Below are 21,479 nucleotides of genomic sequence, written 5' to 3'. Positions count from 1 at the left end.
AATTGCGGTTGTTCTTGCTTTTAGCTGTAGTTCGACACCCTTATATACTACCTATTTGAGTAAGGTAATGCAACCGGCGTATGCTTCATTTCAAACGCCAATATTAGTCAAGTCTCTCAAGAATGTCTAATTGTTCTTTATAAACGCGATGTAACGCTCAATAAGGCGAACAACTAACGAAGAAAATATTTAATATTAATTATATTTATTTTAATATTTAAGATAATCTAGTTTCTCAACTCAAAATTAAAACGTAAAGAGTTAAAAAGCAGCCTATGTTTTAGTCTGTGTGTGTCCGTCCGTTAGTGCACCGCGTTAGCAGTTCGCTTTGTTTTGTGGAAATAAATCCTACAAAACCTTAAAATTTGGTTTTCTCATAATGTGTAATTAATATTTGGAAATATTTTTCGTAATTTCGATGCCTTTAGTGATTTTGTAGCTATAAAGCTCTGTTTCATTTTGATATCCCAAGAATATTTTTAATTATTATTATTTGAAATCGATGTTTATATATTACTTAAGCTATACTACATCTGTTTATAGCATAATTCTTTCTTAAGTGATTTCAAGAAGAACGCAACTATATTGGTCAAATGAACTTTTGTTTGTCAATAGGCAGCGCTGTTAGCAGTGACCTACAGAACGGGATTTTGTTATTGAATTTTGACGTCACGGTGCTCAGCGCTGAGCCAGCACGTACTTCAAGGAAAATAGTCGGGTTTTTGGATAACGTGACGTAAAACGCGTAGTTCTCAGCTTGGCGAAAAAAGCATGGAGGAATTAATACAAATAGCTCTCGCTGATTCTGATGAGACTATAGCTATTTAATTGGCGTGAAACAAGTTGATCACGCGAGAAGTTTAAGAGACATGTTAGTTTCTAATTTTAATTATAAAAGTTGTTGTTATCTATCTCTTAAAATATGTTATCATACAATTTTTGTTAAGCCTTGGTACCTTGCACGCTTTATTGCGCTAGCGTTATTCTTAAAACACCAATGACCGGAGAAAAGCTATGACGACAGAGCTCACAGGTAAACGTTTTCCAAAATCCGCTGTCTTTTTTGGTGAGCTCTGCTGAACGCAGCCCAGATCAGAGAAAGGTCTGATCGTAATCGGATTATAGCTTCGTGTTTTTATGCTTTTTATGGTGCGCATTTACCTTCAGTGTGTGTAGCCACAAATTAGCTTTGGTGTTATGTAACGTTAAAAGTCATGTTGACAAAGTAAGAAAATCGTTGAGGTGAAACGAGAGGATAGTGTTTACATGGCAACCCTGTTGTGAATATGGCTTTGAACATAGAGGGTATACAGTTGAGGAGTAGAAAATTTGGCCTTTACAAACACGTAAAGGTAATATCCCTCCAAAGTTTTATCTTTTCATTTCCCGTTTTTCCCCCATCGGATGATTTTAATGTGTACAAGTATATCCTTATTGGATGTAAAATGTCGTCTGATTTACAGTATATTTGCTATGCTTTGTATACTGCTTTAATATTTCATAAATTTTAACTTCAGTATTTGTTCATAAAAAAAAGAAACATTTCCATATCTGGGAAAATAAGTTTGTAAGTAGTCCTCCTCTAGACTCGGAGAGGTAATATTTTGGTTTTCCCAACTTGTATTATAATAGTATTTTAATTGTTTGATTTTGTAACTTCGACCCATTTCATTTATTGAAAGAAAGTTAATTGTACAAGCATTTAATATTCGAACGAATATTAAAGTTCATAAAATCTATTTTTTTAAGAAGATCAATTTTCAGATGCTAATTCAATTGAAGTAGTGCCTAACCTTGTCATATTGTGAAAAATATAGTCAATTCATCTTGAACAAATCAACGTCCCGCCGACTCGTACCAGGGAGTAAGGAACGTTAGAGGGAGTGTTGATCTAATGCTAAAAAACCGTCATACAGTGGCAAATGGGAAAGAAAGTGGGGGGGGGGGGGTAGGAATTTTTATCTCCGTTCCCCAATTTTAGCTAACGCGCAGGCGCGAGTGACGTCGTTTACTACCGCCAGCAGAGAGAATTTAAAAATTCTCTCTGCCGCCAGCGCCAGCTTCCGCTTCCATCGACTGCTGCCCCACTCACTCTGTTCAACCAACAATCAACGTCTGTTGGGAGGAAACCGAGGCTTAATAAAAATGCCAAATTGTTTTTGCGTTGTTCCCACCAGGTCCCTAAAAGTCCCTATTTCCCTACAAGGTCCTTAATCTACCCTAAAATTGGTATTCGGTCCTTAAATCACCCTATTTTTATAAACCTCAGAAAAAGTATAAGAGTTAGTGCTGTGCGAGTACTCGATAAGACTCGAGTACTCGATCGAGTATCGAGCCGAGTACTCGACTCGATACTCGATAAGAAATTTTCTGAGACTCGAAAACGTTTCGAGTATCAAACCAAGGCTCGATAAATACTCGAACCTGCTTTTGGAAGGCCTTTAACTCTGAAAATTGGATGTAGTAGCTATAAAAATTCACTAGAAAGTCACGTTTATTGGTTAACAGACGCATGTTAGTGCTTATTGGGTAGTTTAAATCATAATGCCAGTGTAATGTAGTAGGGTAGTAGCTCCTATTTGGTTCAATAATGGAAGTAAAAGTAATAAAATACAGTTAATAATAGCGTTGACTATTATAATTATACTTTTATTTTTTAATTTATTTCTTTTTTTTTTTTAAGTTCAGCTTAGAAATTTTCGTTTGGGACTTTTGCGCGAAGGATAATAAAGGCTAGTGGCTAAGGTGAGGAATGAGATTCCGAAGAAGATATTGATGAGGAATTAGTTTGTTAAATTTAAAGGGAAGAAGACTAATACTGTCTGGGAAATGTTTGAAGAAGTTGTCGATGATCAAAATTACACTAAATGTCTATTATTAGAGCGATAAATTAACAGAAACTGCTGAAATACTGCAAAACTAATTCCCAATTACTCGATAAATACTCGAAACAAATTTTCCAACTACTCGATACTCGATTCGAGTACTCGAGACTCGGCTCGATACTCGATAAGGGAAAATTTCAATACTCGAGACTCGACTCGAAACCAAAAATTCAAGGCTCGCACAGCCCTAATAAGAGTGACCTGAAAATGTCTTGTCTGAGATTTTAGCAGAGACCCAAATTTGCGGAGCTCGCTTCGCTCGCGCCGGTTATTTATGATTTACTTAATGTTAAATTTAAACGAATTAATTGGCCAATTTTTATAACAACAAAAACGGGTGAAAAATATTCGACTGAATTTAGACTGGTTTTCATATATGTTCGCCATGTACGTTATTGCAAATGGTCAGAGAAATTTGTTCAAGTTAGTTAGTAAACATGATACGAAAATAGTTACTTCTAATCAGAAAACCTACCGTTCCCTAAGAATAAGAATATAAACAAAAAATAGTCAGAAATAATATCCTATTTTGTCGAAAAAATAGAAAAGAGTAATAGGTTCCTAACTGTTTGTGATATTTTCACAGAATAGATATCATTTTGCTTTACCAGTGGTCCCTTTTTGGTTCCTACTTTTAAAATTTAGGTCCCTATTTTACCCTATTTTTATCAAGAAAAGTCCCTTTTTCCCCTATTTATTTTTGAGATTTTGGTGGGAGCCCTGTTTTTGTAACGGTTGTAGGAATGATTCAAGGTATTCGCTTAAAAATATATGAAAGGAATATCCTTCCACGCGTTCCCAAAGCCAAAAACCCAGATAGAAAAATGTAAAAGATGGATATTAGCTTGTGAAAGACCGATTTCCACTAGCTTCTATTCACTTTCAATAAATTTCAAGCTTTGTTTTTGGTTTGGGAAATGGTTTGAAAACGATATTTACCATGTCGGGTCTTGTTAAATACTTAGGGTTACTTGAACAATTAAAAAACAACACTTCTTATAGTTAACCATGGCAAGAAATTCAAACACGACCTTCCCCTTCTAGTTCAAAGCCGGTTTTTAAATTTGACGCATGCGCGCGGACACCGCAATGAGTCCCCGAGTCAGCGCCAGAGAGAGACGAGTTTAGCCAGGAAAGCGAACGAACGCGCCTATTCACTTTAACGCTCCCTCTCAAGTCTCTCCTCCCTGCTCGTACTGTCTCTAAACGCGAGTAGCTTGCTTCGTCGAGCGCGTGATCGAGTGGGTTATAGCCCAGTACTTTCAATTAATTACGCAAGGCAGGGTGGGACATAATAATTTTTATTAAACTGGACATTTGGCCAGCGACCCCCCCTGGCCTGAAATAAACTGAACCATGACCATTGACCAGTTCGCGTCGTTTGCTGAATTTTAGAAGTGGATAATTAAAATAGTTGAGATAATGTCTGGACTCTGGTTACCCTTGAATTTTCCTCGGATTTAATTTATAAACTGGTCTAGGCACTATTTAAACTGGTCATTTGCCCTGTGCCACTGCCTTATTTCCCACGCTGATTAGTAGACGCCTTTAAATATATGCCATATCCGTCTCGAAGATTTCTTCCATCTACAAACAGCTTCCATTACAAGGGGCCATGCGCACAAACTATTAAAAAGCCCCTCAAACACTTGTCCACTACTCTCTGTCTAACTCACTTCACCCCTTTCTTATATATATTCAAATTCCACTCCAATAATAACAATATTACAGCCTCCATGTCTTAGTCTGGGAAACTTAACTGTCTGGTAGTCATTCTTATTGGCGCGAAAAGTGGGAGACAAAGTAGACGCCGAAAACTCCGCTCGACCATTATGATTACACTCCATCAAACTCACTTCACCATAAATTTCCCTTGACTGCACTCCAATTAACTGACAAATCGAAATTACGGAAAGCCCTCTCTCCCCACTACTCCATAAATCATGACTTCTTTATCGCATAATTACTACACATAAAACAAGATGGCCCCGGCCAGATTAGAGCCCCATCGTTTTTAAGGCTCCAGCTATGTAAAACATTTTACATGTAAAAAATGCCATAATCTTTGAAATCCCAATCGTTCCCCCGCTACATAGATCGAAAAGAAGCCCAATTTGGGCGGTAAACCGACCATCTGGAAACTGTGAAGCTATTTCAGAGGAAGTAAGTAAATAAATAATAACAAGTTGGGAAACCAAAATAAACCTCTCAGAGCCGAGACGAATTTACTTTCTAAACACAGGTCCACCAGCCAATGAGAAAAAGGGGGAAAATCCAATGAAGTAAGTCGTACACTCATGAATACAGAAATAAATACTTCAACAATATACTGATGAAGTCGAGAGGAATGGCAAATCACGGCTATTCCATATTCATCGGATATATGAATAACCTAAGGACACAATGAGATTTGGAATCTACGTATCCGAATGTATGAAAAATTCCCCAAGTATATACACTCATGAATATAGCAATAAATATTTCAATAAGGTACTGTAGTTCTAAACAAGTCGAAAGCAATGACAAATCACGGTGATCCATATTCATTGGATTTATGACTAACCTAGTACACAATCTATGCGGCGGAATGCATGAAAAATTCCCCAACCCCAGAGAAAGTTTACTGTGGATGTTTCTGAGTCATAGGACGATTTCCCTGCTTGAAGCATTAAAGACTGCTTTTTTCTTTCACTCTTTATTTTGGGCACAAAAAATGGAAGCAATGTATTGGGCACAAATGTAAACTTATACCATATACTTATGATACTGGATGTAAAATCTACTTATGATACCGAATGTAAACTTATACCATATACTTATAATACCGAATGTAAACGTATACCATATACTTATGATACCGAATGTAAACTTATACCATATACTTATGATACTGAATGTAAAATCTATTTATGATACCGAATGTAAACTTATACCATATACTTATGATACCGAATGTAAACTTGTACCATATACTGCTCCATATACTTATGGTACCGAAGAACTGGTTTCTCTCCATTTCTTCGGTTAACGAAAAAATCTCGAATTTCATATGAAAGCTTCTTGGCTATTTGGATAGCACGCTTGCATTGTGGGCGGTTGGGCCGGGGTTCAAATCCCGACCCGGCTTCGAAAAAAATTTCTTCATTTAATTATTAAATTTAGAAGTCCACCTGGGAATTGAATAGTCAACTATGAGCAAAAGCGGATTATGCTTCACACATAAAGTACGTAAGTCCCACTTTTCCATAGCTTTGGCCATTGATTTCATGATATTCCCGAAGTAAAAACTAAGCAGACGAACAAAAAAGCTTTTAACCAATCATGAGCCCCCTAACCATAGATAACCTCTTTAATGTCAGACCAATAGGCGACGGATATTACTATTTTCTTGCATGGGACCTCGACTCTACCTCGCCGTCGCCATAACCGGGAAGCCCGGGAAGGCGAGTTTGCGGTATCGTTCGTAGTCGTTATAAAATATTTAACGTTTTAAAGCTCAAGTTTCGAAATTTTTTGAGACATTTACTAGGTCTTCAACTAAATATTATAAGATTTTCATTAAATTTCAACAGAAAAATAGCTCTGCGAATAAAATTAGACACGAAAAGTCGAAAACTACCCTAAGCCTTGGCTAGATATCAGCGGCTGAGGCCGAGCGGCGCATCTCGAGCCGCCGGCGGCCGGGCTTGCCGTAACGGCGAGAACAGAAAAATACCTCGTTAAAAAACAGATGCACGGCGTCTTAAATAGGCCAAGCAAAAGCTACCCAGATTGATAACAACTAAATATTATAAGATTTTCTTTAAATTTCAACATAAATATAGCTCTGCGAAAAGAATTAGACACGAAAACTACACTAAGCCTTGGCTAGATATCAGCGGCTGAGGCCGAGCGGCCCATTTCGAGCCGCCGGCGGCCGGGCTTGCCGTAACGGCGAGAGCAGAAAAATACCTCGTTAAAAAACAGATGTACGGCGTCTTAAATAGTCCAAGCAAAAGCTACACAGATTGATAACATTTTAACGCCTTACTCCCAAATAATCTTTGATATTGTGAATAGTTTTATCTAAAGAATATTTTAGACACCCTACTCAGTCTCTATAGTAGTTCTCGAATTTAGGTACGAGGTAAATCGGTTCTTTAGACGGAAGGATCGAATGGATCCGAAGGAGCCGCGTTACTGAACTATTTCCCTCCGCGTAAGGGGAGGTTCTTTCCTAGGAGCTCAGAGAATATCGTGTAGTTCCCCCAGGCACATGTTACGTACTTCATGTGTAAAGCCTAATCGGCTTCTGCTATAAGGAAGACAAGTTGGGAAACCAAAATAAACCTCTCCGAGCCGAGAGGAATTTACTTTCTAAACACAGGTCCACCAGCCAATGAGAAAAACCGGAAATACATAGCTCAAATTGGCGAAATATCGCCAAGGTCTTTAGCAAAGGCTTAAGCGTTTAACAATTTCTTTTGTATCCTCAATAATTCCAATGAGGACCTAAAATGTATCACTGAAGGGTGTATTGAACTTGAGGCTCACTCTGAACCGTTAACAACTCCTATAAGAGGAGGCGAAACAAGGTCATTTCTAGTTTAAATCTAAAATATCTTATTTCACAGATCCAATCGTTTCAACAGTTGTGGATAGATGAAGAATTAACATCCATATTATCTAATGAATATAAAAAATGCGTTTACACTATATATAAATGTAGTAAAGCTGAATTAAAAAGTAAACACCAAATTTGAAATGTTAATATCAAAAGATGTTCTTGGAATATTAAGATGAAACAGAGCTTTATAGCTACACAACTACTGAAAGAATCGTAATGCCGAAAAATATTTAAAATATTTCCATTTAATATTCTGCAAAAAGGAAATGTGATCGTTTTGTAAGAGATCTTATCATCCTACTCGCTTTATGTTAACTTTGATGTGCGTGTAGTGTTTCGATTCGGATGCAATCTTCATTACTCGTTCTATATAAACTCTCACATAGAAATAAGTTTATCTTAAATAATTAATTAAATATAAATGATATTGATTATTTTAATCGCTAGTAAATAACTTTAAAAATAGTTAAATCGTTTAAAATAAAGTTGTTCCTATTATCTTTCGAAACTTTGCTAATATTGACGTTTAAAGTGAAGGGTACCCCTCTTGCCCACTTTTTTCAAATTTTGGGAATTATATACGATACGTTTCCATTATAATAATAGATGAAAACGCATTCGCGTGAACCGATGGTGGAAGCCCTGCCATTGGGAGGCTAGACGTTTCTCGTAACCCTAGCCGATCGCCGCGTATATCTTAAAACCAAACGATAACGATGGAGAAGAAGCCGAAGCCGGAATGGACAAAGACCTGAAGATGGTGGTGCATAGAAGCTGGTGTCAATGTGGGATTGACGAAGAACAGAAGATGGTGGTGCTTACGAGCCAGCAAGTACAGGCTGGGGGATGGACAAAGACTAGCAGATTGTGGTCCTTAGTAGCCAGTTAGTAAAGACTGGTGTTGGTAGATGAATGGCCAAATTTCCGTGAACCGCGAACGCGTTCCAGAAATCGGGTATTTGTTTGCTTCGATTTGTAAACTGCGAACGAGGTCACGTGGGGTCTGACAGACAGACAGACAGACACACAGACAGACAGATACGGCCGATGTAATACCTCTCCGTGACATACGTCACTCGGAGAGGTAAAAATCTTTTCTAGCGTCGTTCAAAAATGACGAACTATACTGCCAAAGGCGGGACTGTGGCACTACTACGGCCCCAGTGAAACTAATAGCCTCATCGTATATATATGCTTAAACACATACTGAAACCTGATTAATCGCATCCTTGCCGCGGTCCTCTGACCCAATTTGCATTGAAACCTCAAAAAATAAAAAAATATTTGGTAGTTATCTTTTGTTCCGGAATCCGTAACAACTTCAGTTAATTTATATTTTTTTTAGCCATACAGCTAGAAAACGGTAAATAAAAGAGGAAACAATTTCTTCAAAGAGCAAGAATTGATAACTGATAAAATTATTTTTATAGAGTTTAATCAATAATAAAAGAAATGCACATGGGTAAAAAATATTATAAAAGTTAAAAGGAAGGTGAAATCAAGAGATTTTTTACCGATTCTTCTACTAATAATAAGACCACTCTACATAATGAAAACAGGTTTTGATTTTATGGATAATTTGAAATAAGCACCTCCGACCAATCGCATAACGCTTTGCATTCCTCTTAACAAAATTTTCATAGTACGCTCTACATCTCGCGCAGTTTTAGAAAAAATCTCGCCATAAATTTCATTCGACATGGAGCACGTGCCGCGAGAATTTTTTTATCAAGAAGGCAGGGTGGTACGCGATTGCCCGAAGGTGCTTATTTAAAATAGTCCATAAAATCTCAAATAGGTAGAAAAATCACTCAACCATGGACATAAGTAATTTTAAAATTTATGATAACATTATTACTAAAATAGTATATTTTTTAAGCATCGACTTAGAACTCTGTTGTACTAAACTTATCGATGCCAAATCTTGATTTACATTTATTTTTACTATACTAAAATTTTACGTATCAAAGGTCCTTGACAAACAGAGAAAATCGGGATATTACATCGCAGTCCAAGCAGTGTGAGTTCTTCAACTGAATGTCGAAGTCAAAAAACGATTTGGAATTGTCCCTTGAAAGAAATATGGAGAACGATTCAATTATAGAATCTATGGAAGCACAGGAATCTAAAAATAAGTGTCATGAAAAAGGAAATATTGAAACGAGCTGCGCTACACCGGAAATGACCCCGGTTGATCTGGAAAGCGACTTACCGGATATATCGCCTGAACTTGAAAACGATACTTCAGTGTCCAACTTGGATGCCCTTGAACCTTGCACGTCAAACTATTCCTCTGCTAGTTCGAAAATTGGTAAGTAATTTTTATTCTTAAATAGTGTGAGTACCTGAGAGAGTCGTACTGCTACCGTGTTGGAAAATAAGCTTGAGCAATATATCCACTGACACTGGTAAAAAGGGTGATTTTGAAAAGTCCATCAATTATGAGGGATCGTGTTTATTGGGAACAACTGAGTGGAAAGTATCAATGAACATGGGGTGTACAACATTTGGTTACAGATATATGCCCCCCCCCCAAACATTGGCCATTAAAACAAGGAAATATCCAGCAATGAAGAGTACGACTTTAATCCGAGTAACCAGCTTGTTTAGAACTATCAGACAATTTCAATAACCTTCAATCTAAGTTAGATTCAAAACCTTTCACTAGGTTGTTAATGGCACATGAAAACGACTGTCGTACCTTTTCAGCACCGCGGGCAGATTCCATTTTCTGTTTAATAATAATAATAACAATTCCAACAAAATTCTATTTTTTTGCACTTGACCTATATTATCATATAATATCCTAAATTTTTCGAGGTTTTCGTATAGTTTTGCATCAACTTTATCAGTATTCAGCTCAGTTATCGAGATCCCATTTGAACAGACACCGAACTTGCTGAACTCCCTTCCCTTGCTCAGGATTTTTTATTTATTAAATTTTATTTACCTAAGTTTCTCTGTTCAAAGTAATATCAAATTTTGCAATTTTTTGAGATTTTCCTACATAGTCTTAACCAAAGGAATATTATATATGAGCATTTTTTGTCCTATGCTTTCCTATAAAAACACGTTTTATTTCCTATGAAATCCTATAATTCAGGAAAGAAGAAATTTACATTTTTGGCTGGGTCCCTGCAACTATCATTTTCGTGATAATTAAACTTCTTCAAGTTTACTGAAATGAAGTGAATCCGTTACATTCGTAACCGTTTAGATTTTGAAAACAAACCGAACTTTATATCATCTGAGAAATTTGTATCAAGGAGACAAAGGGGACACAAATTAAAAGAGGGTTCCGCTTTTTGTGCTGACTTCGATTTAAACTTAGGCATATATTGATGGGTTTTTTCTTTCTGTAGAAAAGTCCAAGAATGAACTGTTTACAACTCGATGCGAATATTATAAGAATGATCAAGAACTTCAAATGCGAAAGAGGAACGTTGAAGAGATCTTCAAATGTGATGAGTTCGACTATTCCAGCAACAAGAAAAACCTTTTGATCACACATCAACTTATTCACAGTCCGGAAAAACCATTCCAATGTGATCAGTGTGAATATAAATGTACGCAGAAGAGTGGTTTGATCACACATCAACGCATTCACACTGGGGAAAAAGCATTCAAATGTGATCAGTGTAAATATAAATGTACGCGGAAGAGTGCTTTGATCACACATCAACGCATTCACACTGGAGAAAAACCATTCAAATGTGATCAGTGTGAATATAAATCTACGCAGAAGAGTGCTTTGATCACACATCAACGCCTTCACACTGGGGAAAAACCAATCAAATGTGATCAGTGTGGATATAAATGTACACTGAAGAGTAATTTGATCAAACATCAACGCATTCACACTGGAGAAAAACCATTCAAATGTGATCAGTGTGAATATAATTGTAGGCGGAAGAGTGCTTTGATCACACATCAACGCATTCACACTGGAGAAAAACCATTCAAATGTGATCAGTGTGAATATAAATCTACGCAGAAGAGTGCTTTGATCACACATCAACGCCTTCACACTGGGGAAAAACCATTCAAATGTGATCAGTGTGGATATAAATGTACTCTGAAGAGTAATTTGATCAAACATCAACGCATTCACACTGGAGAAAAACCATTCAAATGTAATCAGTGTGAATATAAATGTACGCAAAAGAGTGCTTTGATCACACATCAACGCATTCACAGTAGTGAAAAACCCTTCAAATGTGATCAGTGTGATTATGTCTGCACGCAAAAAAGCCACTTGGTCACACATCAACGCATTCACACTGGGGAAAAACCATTCAAATGTGACCAGTGTGATTATGCCTGCACGCAGAAGAACCATTTGATCGCACATCAACTCACTCACAGTGGAGATAAGCCATTCAAATGTGTTCAGTGTGGATATGCTGGCACTTACAAAATTAGTTTAATCAGACACCAACGCATTCACTGTGGAGAAAAACCATCCAAATGTGATCAGTGACAACATTGGCGCGTGGATGTGCTTATTAATCACACATCAAGGAATTCACGGTGTTGAAAAATTTCGTATTTGATCATTGTGATTTTAGGTGAGCTGCGTGAGTAATTTTATCAGACCCATCAACGCGTTCACAGTAGAGAAAAACCCTTCTAATGTGATCAGTGTGACTTTACCAGGCAAACCCTTTGCACGTGATCGCAATAAATATTCAAAACCATTGACCATAACTAAATATTCAAAAGAATTCTAAATGAAAACTATTAAGAAACAGTAGTGGAGGATGCCAATGTATAATCTTCATTATAAGTTAATACTACTACATTTTTAACAATTTAAATATTTTACTTAAAACTCTGATTTTATTATAAGTGAATTTTAATTGTTTTAGTTTGTAACTTCGACCCATTTCATTTATTGAAACAAAGTTAGTTGTACAAGCATTTACTATTCGAACGAATATTAAGGTTCATAAAATCTATTTAAAGAATATCAATTTTCAGGTGGTAAGTCGATTGAAGTAAGTGCCTAACCTTGTCATATTGTGAAAAATATAATCATTTTATTTGGAAAATCATACTCATCTATCTCTTTCCTTTGAAATATTAACAAATGAATAGTTTTTGAGCGGTGCATGACTGTATTAGAGATTTAGTATATGAATAGACCATTCCATTGTTTACTTGAAGAGAAACCAACACACAGGTGGGAAGTCTACTTTCAGCGTACTTCCCTCGCGCCAAGAAGCAAAGCTTGAAAGCAACGTCCCGCCTACTAGTGTTGCCTTTAATGCGAGCAGCTTGCTTCGTTGAGCGCGTGATCGAGTGGGCTATAGCCCGGTACTTTTTACCTCTCCGTGTGACGTAGTCCAGGAGACGTTCTGTAACGGCCGTGTCTGTGTGTCTGTCTGTCTGTCTGTCCGTTGTTACACCCACGTGACTCAACTCATCCAGCGTCTATTCACACGATCCAACTACTTGATTCAACTCGAGTTGACCCGTCAAGCTGAGGCAAAAAGTTGGATCGTCTGAAAGAGCCTTAAATATACTTCAAACTAACTTTATACCAAGTTTCATGCTTTCTTGAAAAAGTGCATGATTATTTCAGCTATCCTCCAGACTATTTTTAGTACAGCGAGTTGCACATCCTATAGACCTTCGAATGTTTATCACGCCCACCCCTCGCTTTTGAAAATTGTTATAGATAGTTTTTGCGGTCCAAGTCTGGCAGAATCTCCGATATTTTCTCGACATGATACTGCTACTTCTAGAGAACCACAGTTCACTCCACAGCAGTGACAGTAGTCTTCAGCACACTTCCTCTTGTTCAAAACCAGTTTATTAATTGCTCGGACTAGTTTTAAAATTTAAGAAGTGAGGGTTACCAGTTTATTAATTAAGAACAAAGGTGGGGGGCCAGTCCGGAAACCAGTTTATTATCTCGGACACTAGGGGGGGGGGGTCACTGGTACCAAGCAGCGTGGGAAGTAAGGCGGTGGCATAGGGCAAATGACCAGTTTAAAAATGGTCAGGACCAGTTTAAAAATTGCCAGGACCAGTTTAAAAAATGCCAGGACCAGTTTAAAAAATGCCAGGACCAGTTTAAAAATTGTCAGGACCAGTTTAAAAATTGTCAGGACCAGTTTAAAAATTGTCAGGACCAGTTTAAAAATTGCCAGGACCAGTTTAAAAATTGCCAGGACCAGTTTAAAAATTGCCAGGACCAGTTTAAAAATTGCCAGGACCAGTTTAAAAATTGCCAGGACCAGTTTAAAATTGCCAGGACCAGTTTAAAAATTGCCAGGACCAGTTTAAAAATTGCCAGGACCAGTTTAAAAATTGCCAGGACCAGTTTAAAAATTGCCAGGACCAGTTTAAAAAATGCCAGGACCAGTTTAAAAATTTCCAGGACCAGTTTAAAAATTGCCAGGACCAGTTTAAAAAATGCCAGGACCCGTTTAAAAACTAAATCGGAGGGGGGTCAGTGGTGTACTTGACCACTAATAAAATTCATGTGTAACTGGGTAACCAGAGTCCAGATATTATCTCAACTATTTCAATTATCCACTTCTTTAATTTAGCAGACGACGCGTTCTGGTCAATGGTCATGGATCAGTTTATTTATTCCAGACCAGGGGGGGGGTGGCTGGCCCAGTGTCCAGTTTTAAAAAATCCTTCTGTACTCCCAAGGACTAGTTTAAAAAATCCTTATTTCCCAGACTGATTGACGGCGGTTAGGAAAAGCTGTCTGCTAGACGTTCCCTTTTTTTTGGCGTTTGTACTTTGTAGTGATAAGTGAATTCCTTTGTTACGGTAACGGTTCCTCCTTTAAAGGCTTTAATGTATTTTTATTGATTATTAAAAAGAGTATCTATATACAAGAAAAGCTCTTAATAAAAGTTGAAGCTTTTTCTCTTTTTTAACCCCAAAAACAGAACATTGTGAGTAACTGTGAAACCAAAACAACGTTAATATAAGCCTTGCCTGGTAAGAATGTATATTAAACTGAGGGAAACACCCTTGGTAACACTAGATCTTTGTTTATGGCCATACTTTTTATTATTATTAAAATGTTACGTATATTATCTTAACAGGGAAACTGTACAAAAAGTGATGGAATTTGTTAAAGAATGCCGTGTTGTGGTGGAACGTTTAAACTGGTAAGTGATGAATATAATGCAACTTGGATCGTGTCAACAAGGCATAACGGATCCAAACCTATTGAAACTATTATGCCTTGAAAAGAAATAGATCTTTCTTGCTGTTTAAAAAATAAAAAATGCTAGCAGAGTAAATAATTTATACGAAGCTAGTTGTAGTTGTATTCAGAAAATGTGCTTGAGAAAATCCCTAGTCTTGAACAAAAGTGTCACAATTTAAGCATCGCTATGTTTTTCTTAGCTTTTTATAGCGAAAGCTACAATCTATGGGGAAACTTTCCTTGTCCGTTTTTGATTTACCTTCAGTTTGAAGAATTATTTTATTTTAGGGTAGATTTTCAATCTCACCAACTCTCGTTACAAAATTCTGAAATGAGTTTAGTAAATCTTCAAAGATTGGCGATTAAAGAGGTATTTGCGCAATTATTGGGATATTCCTTGTTTTGGGCAATCTGGAAGTTATTGAAACTTTGTTTTTAGGAAATGGACTACGAGGAAGATTGTAACTATGATCACTTGAGCAAAGATGATCTAATCAAAGAAGTAAAAGCTAGAGATGATCGAATTAGGAAACTGGAAGAAAAGGTATTTTTCAAAGCATTGGGGTTTTTTTAGCAGTGTGAAATTAAGCACAGAGATATGAGAAAATTTTAATGGACAGTTGTCGAATCAGGCTATTGGTGAAAACACCTATCAGGATTGGCACAAAGCTAAGGGGATTGGCAACACGTCCTTCGTTTCTTTATTAACAAAGAAACCCGACGAGGGCCTTTGTTGCTGATCCCCTTCTTGCGTGTCATTATCTTCCCCATTTTCTTGCTTGCCCCTTTAAAATACGTTTAGCCAAAGAAAGTCCGAAGATGGTTTTGTAATGGAATCTCATTTTGTTTAGTGTAATGTTTTAATTTCAAAAATGGCAAAAGAGAGAGTGAAAACATCATTGACGATAAATAAGCAAATAGACGAAATTGAAAGACTCAATAGGGTCATTAAAGACTTGGAAAGGAGAATCAAAGACCTGATGGTATGCAACATTCTTCACTTTCATACTCGATTGGAAAGAGAATTACTTTAAGAATGAAAGTTATTGTTAATTGTTTAAAAAAATAGGAGAAAAGTGGAATACTTCAATTTCCTAACGATGAATTAGTGAAAACTGAACCCGTTGAAAATGATTTGGGAAATAATGGCCAGGAGTTATCTCTTCCTATTGTGATGCACAATGTCCAAGGCAACCTGTGTAAAGAAAATATTAGTCAAGAATCACCTGTTTCTGAGGTTGGCATTGCAAACACCGAAACTACCTTGAAAAATACTGAAAATATGGGGTTTATAACGCGAAATTCGAATCCGTGTGTCCCTAAACTAAACTACAGTGACAGTTTGCCTCTATGTGCGCATTCACCTAAAATTAAGGTTGAAAACCCATTCGAAATGTCCCCTGACACGAACACTGAAAGCGATTCGCCACGAGAACCTCTTGATAACAATATTACCATTAACGATTCTTATCGTAAATCGCCAAGTGTCTCGACAGAGGGGGACACTGAGGATAATTCAACTCGATCGAACAAATTTCGTGTTCCTGAATTGAATGTTGAATCCGAAAAGCATTTGGATCTTTCTCTTGATGCAAATGTCGAAAGCGATTCACTAGGATTAGACGTAGAAAACGAACTTGATGAAAACCAATCCGAAATCGCCGTGACAGATGCAAAGAAAAGTGATAGACAAAATCAAAGTGATATATTGTTTGTCGATCCGAGTTCATTGAGTGTGCCAGTGTTTGTTCCTGAAGTAGAACGCAACCCAATTGAACTATCAGAATTGACCCCCGTCTCTATGGAAAGCGATTTACCCGAAGTTCCAATTGCAGTTCATCATGATAGTTCGGTGTCCAACACGGAGACATTCCAAGATGTCGCTCCAAAGAACCCAGAAGGTAAAACCTCATCGCCTCGTTCGGAAATTGCAGGTAAGTCATTTCATTCTTTAATAGTCTTGAGTACCTAGATTGAGATATCATATTTCTAAACCACTATTTCCGCCTTCTCGGTGTAAAGTCTAGTCGCGTATTTCATTTAACTGCTCGTAATACAATCCGAATGTATTTTTTTCACCCTCCGAAAAACGCGAATGATGGAGACACGGCCTCCCTGCTTTTGGACGTAATTCCGCTTTAAACTTAGATGAAAACTAATCTTGGGTCGAAAGCCCCCTAAGCGATGCTTATTTTCAATCGTTGTGGTTGTAAATACTTAATAACAGTGGCATGACGCCATATAGTTGCGCACTTTAGTGTAGTTATACTGCTTATATTATTGAAGCATACGCTGATTCACGTGATCAAAACCTTTACTTTTCTTCGACATTGCTTCTTCGTACAACTTGGCATTCTGTTCTTTTCAAGTGCGTCTACACAAGAAATTAATTTGGTGAAAATCAATGCATTTACAAATTACACTAAGAAACTTCACATTTCTAGCCGCCATTTTTTCAAGATTTCCGCGGATTACAACCAATTTCTTTAACGTCCCTGCAACATTTATTCGGGGACGGTTAGGCCGGGGCATTGAGTATCAATCCGGTCCGACTTTTACTTAACAACACCAGGGTGCCTATTCTGTAAGCTTCGAAAGAGAGTTGTCGATCGACATCTCTCTCGGTCTCGAAAATCACAAAAATGGTATTCTGTCAGAAGTTGTCGAACTAGATATCGACAGGGTTTCGTTTCGAGTAACCCCTCTTACACGAGTTTTAATCTGAGAGTGAATAGCTGCCCTTCTACATTTATCTCGCTTTGAGTTAAATAATCTGGCTAGGGAAATTATTTGGTGAGTTTTACGAAGACAACGTTCTATCAGAAGTAGAAGAAGATGTAGTTGTACTCAGGGTGCCTTTTGCTAGGCAGAGAAACAAGTGAAAACTATATGTCACAACAGAGAGTGGGTGCCAGAACGAAAGAAAATGGTAGCTTGTCTGCACGCAGCATCAGTAATTAGCATTTGATTCTCCGAACATCCGTGTAATTTGAAACTACGTCCTTTCGAGCCTAGGTTTCTCAATTCAATTTATGTTCATCCCCTTTTTACCTCTCCGTTTGGCGATGTCGTCACGGAGGGGTATTACACTGGACGTGTCTGTCACCGCGTTCACGCTGTTGCGGGTTTTCTTATTATTTATTTTGAATCAATCGCCTTATATACCCTAAATTTCCAAAAAATTGTTAAAGAGGCATACCCTTGAATTCAAACGTCAACAATAGCTATGTTTAAAATGATTTTAGGATTAATGTTTTTAGAATGACTAAACTAATACTAAGCTAAATTACTGACGATAAAAATAATCAATATAAATTATATTTAATTAAGAACAACGTCTCGACTCGTAGAGTTCTATTTTGGTTTCCCAACTTGTTGTTTTTAAGGTCGTTTACTCATACTTTAAAAAAACAATGAGCTTTCGTAGTGCGCTTGAATGTTACTGTATTTTTGATACTATATTGTAAATGACGTGTGTGTCGTTGTTATATTTCATTAAGAAATTTCTGTGGGGAAATTCAGGAAGAAACGGTCAACTCGGATCAAATATTCTGATGAATATAAAAGGGGTCCACAACGTCATATTAAGAAGGGTAACGAAGAAAAACGCTTCGTATGTGATCGGTGTGACTATGCAAGTACGTGGAAGAATAATTTGATCAAACACCAACGCATTCACAGTGGCGAAAAACCCTTCAAATGTGATCAGTGTGACTATGCAAGTACGCAGAAGAGTTCATTGATCAGACATGAACTTATTCACAGAGGTGAAAAACCCTTCAAATGTGATCAGTGTGACTATGCAAGTACGTGGAAGAATAATTTTATCAGACATCAATTTATTCACCCATAGAATTTAATTAGTGCGAATATGCTAGTAATCGTTTGAGTAATTTGATGATACAATGGTGAAAAACGCCTCAAGTGTGATCGGTGGGACTATATATATGCAGACAGAAGTGTCATTTGATAGTACTTAAACTTAAAAGTCACATGAATGAATAGATGGATTTACATTTTAAGTGTGTAGGACAATAACCATATTTCATCGGCTTGCGTTATGAATGGGCCGACACTGTGTATGTAACAGTCCATTAAATTTCTCCATTAGAAATTGTATTAACGGAAGCGCCGGAAGACTCTTGGTGCACTACACCCAGTTGTAACGCCACCATTTTCAGAAGTAATTTTATATTAAATGTAATAAAATTCACAAAGACGATGCTAAAATAAGCCTTAATAAATTTTGGATACGTTTTTCGAATTGTTCCAAACTTGTTTCCAAACCTTTGAGCTTTTCTTCTTTCGAGCGATTTCCATTTCCGTTATCAGTCCCCTCGGAGCTTTCATTACCACTTAAATTGTCTGAAGTTTCTTCAGGTTTTGACGTAGTACTTGCTAAATGTCATGGATCGTCATTTGCGTCTTTAATTACTTTAACTTCGTCATCAGCTCAGGTACTGGATGGTTTCAACAGAGACAGGAAAATTGTCGCTAACCCTGACTTTACCGTTGAAATCAAGCTTGTTGTGTTTTCAGTATTTATTAGGTGTATTCACGTATAGAGGTTTAATTGCAGAATTTTACTGTTTGTTCATATTGTCGCGTATATTTTATCATGCGTTCATTAGGATACGTTTGCATTCCGTATATTGTCTGAGGACCGTTTCAGTGATCAAATTTTAATCTAAATATAGTTTCGAAAGTTGTTTCTTTGTTCATGTTTATTTTTTCCGAATTTGACCGAGCTGCCTGGTTTATATCGGTAACACTATTGGGAAGTTTTAAAACTGGTTTGATTGAGTTCTTCGGTAAGAACATACTATTCTGGATCCGTAACATCTGAGCTTAATGATTAACCACTATTAAAGCATCGTTACATAGAAAAAATAGAAACAATGGGGGCAATTCTCTAACTTTTTAAGTGAGTTATCTCAAGTGATAACTTTCGTCTAAAGGGTTGTAGTCAACCTCGTGCCGTCTATGAGAGCGCGATATCTAAATAGGTGATTAGTCGTAGGTGTCATCAAACCTTGAACGAAAAGCGGCGGATGTTTCGCGAATTCCCCTCGTGCTAATAAAAAACAAGGTGGTTAAGTTAAAATTTTACCGTCTTTCTTTATAAAGCAAACGACATATTATGGACCAGTTTAACCCTTTCGATAAGTTACCACTCTCTCTGGTTTCGAGCCAAGGTTTCTCCTCACCATTTAAGTTAATCTTCATCCCCTTTTTGTTGATATGCTCGTTTACTCATCAGCACTGTTTCTTTTCTTTAATACTGAGTTTTCGAGGCCTCAGCATTACGTTTTTTTTTTAAAGTTCGCTTGAATGTTACTGTATTTTTGATACTAAATTATAAGTTATGTCGTTTTTATATTTCTTATATATATATTATATAGGTAAATTCAAGAAGAAACTTCGGTTAAAGTGTTCTACTGAATATGAAAGGGATCTGCAACGTCACGTTAGAAAGGGTAACGAAGAAAAACACAAATGTGATCAGTGTGACTATGCACACAAGTATAAGAGAAATTTGATCAGACATCAACTCGTTCACAGTGGTGAAAAACCCTTCAGATGTAATCAGTGTGACTTTGCAAGCACGCGGAAGGGTAATTTGATCGTGCATCAACGCATTCATAGCGGCGAAAAACCCTTCAAATGTACTCGCTGTGACTATAAATGTACACAGAAGATTAGTTTGATCGCACATCAACGCAATCACAGTGGTGAAAAACCCTTCAAATGTGATCGGTGTGACTATGCAAGTACGTGGAAGATTTCATTAATCAGACATCAACGCATTCACAGAGGTGAAAAACCCTTCGTATGTGATCAGTGTGACTATGCAAGCACGCAGAAGAATAATTTGATCAAACATCAACGCATTCACAGAGGTGAAAAACCCTTCGTATGTGATCAGTGTGACTATGCAAGTACGTGTCAGAATAATTTGATCGTACATCAACGCGTTCACAGTGGTGAAAAACCCTTCGTATGTGATCAGTGTGACTATGCAAGTACGTGGAAGAATGCTTTGATCAATCATCAACGCATTCACAGTGGTGAAAAACTCTTCAAATGTGATCAGTGTGACTATGCAAGCACGCAGAAGAATAATTTTATCAGACATCAATTTATTCACAGTGGTGAAAAACCCCACAGAATTTAATTAGCGCGAATATGCTAGTAATCGTTTGAGTAATTTGATGATACAATGGTGAAAAACGCCTCAAGTGTGATCGGTGGGACTATATATATGCAGACAGAAGTGTCATTTGATAGTACTTAAACTTAGAAGTCACATGAATGGATGGATTTACATTTTAAATGTGTAGGACTATAACCATATTTCATCGGCTTGTTTAATGAATGGGCCGACACTGTGTATGTAACAATCCATTAAATTTCTCCATTAGAAATTGTATTAACGGAAGCGCCGCTCATTTTCTGAGACAAGACTCTTGGGGCACAATACCCAGTTGTAACACCGCCATTTCATAACTAATTTTATATTAAATGTAATAAAATTCACATAGACGATGCTAAAATAAGCCATAATAAATTTTGGATACGTTTTTCGAATTGTTCCAAACTTGTTTCCATACGTTTGAGGTTTTTTCTTTCGAGCAATTTCCATTTCCGTTATCAGTCCCCTCGGAGCTTTCATTACCCGGGCCCACTTAAATTGTCTGAAGTTTCTTCAGGTTTTGACGTAGTACTTGCTAAATGTCCTGGATCGTCATTTGCGTCTTTAATTACTTTAACTTCGTCATCAGCTCATGTACTACATGGTTTCAACCAAAGT

General features: G+C 37.1%; 1 protein-coding gene and 1 long non-coding RNA gene across 2 annotated transcripts; both read left to right on the top strand.

Moving 5' to 3' along the window:
* Positions 1-2,711: 2,711 nt before the first annotated feature.
* On the top strand, positions 2,712-7,685 carry LOC149679333 (uncharacterized). Its single transcript, XR_016365746.1, has 3 exons — positions 2,712-5,048; positions 5,128-5,167; positions 7,499-7,685. It is a non-coding gene; the product is annotated as an uncharacterized LOC149679333 (long non-coding RNA).
* A 1,834-nt stretch (positions 7,686-9,519) lies between these two features.
* LOC149679332 (uncharacterized) lies at positions 9,520-21,160 on the top strand. Its single transcript, XM_089835828.1, has 11 exons — positions 9,520-9,802; positions 10,854-11,967; positions 14,957-15,038; positions 15,108-15,212; positions 15,738-16,602; positions 16,955-17,036; positions 18,191-18,281; positions 18,378-18,435; positions 18,780-18,851; positions 19,366-19,479; positions 20,032-21,160. Exons 1-11 carry the CDS (start codon positions 9,529-9,531, stop codon positions 20,841-20,843), a joined length of 3,669 nt encoding a protein of 1,222 aa, XP_089691954.1. The 5' UTR covers positions 9,520-9,528; the 3' UTR covers positions 20,844-21,160.
* The last annotated feature ends 319 nt before the right edge of the window (positions 21,161-21,479 follow it).

The sequence above is a fragment of the Phalangium opilio genome, unplaced genomic scaffold, assembly GCF_054372755.1.
Source record: "Phalangium opilio isolate 3A_F unplaced genomic scaffold, DU_Popi_V2 ptg000041l_1, whole genome shotgun sequence".
Taxonomy (NCBI): Eukaryota; Metazoa; Arthropoda; class Arachnida; order Opiliones; family Phalangiidae; genus Phalangium; species Phalangium opilio.
Note: the sequence above shows the minus strand (reverse complement) of the source record. Positions and strands in the feature narration are given on the sequence as shown.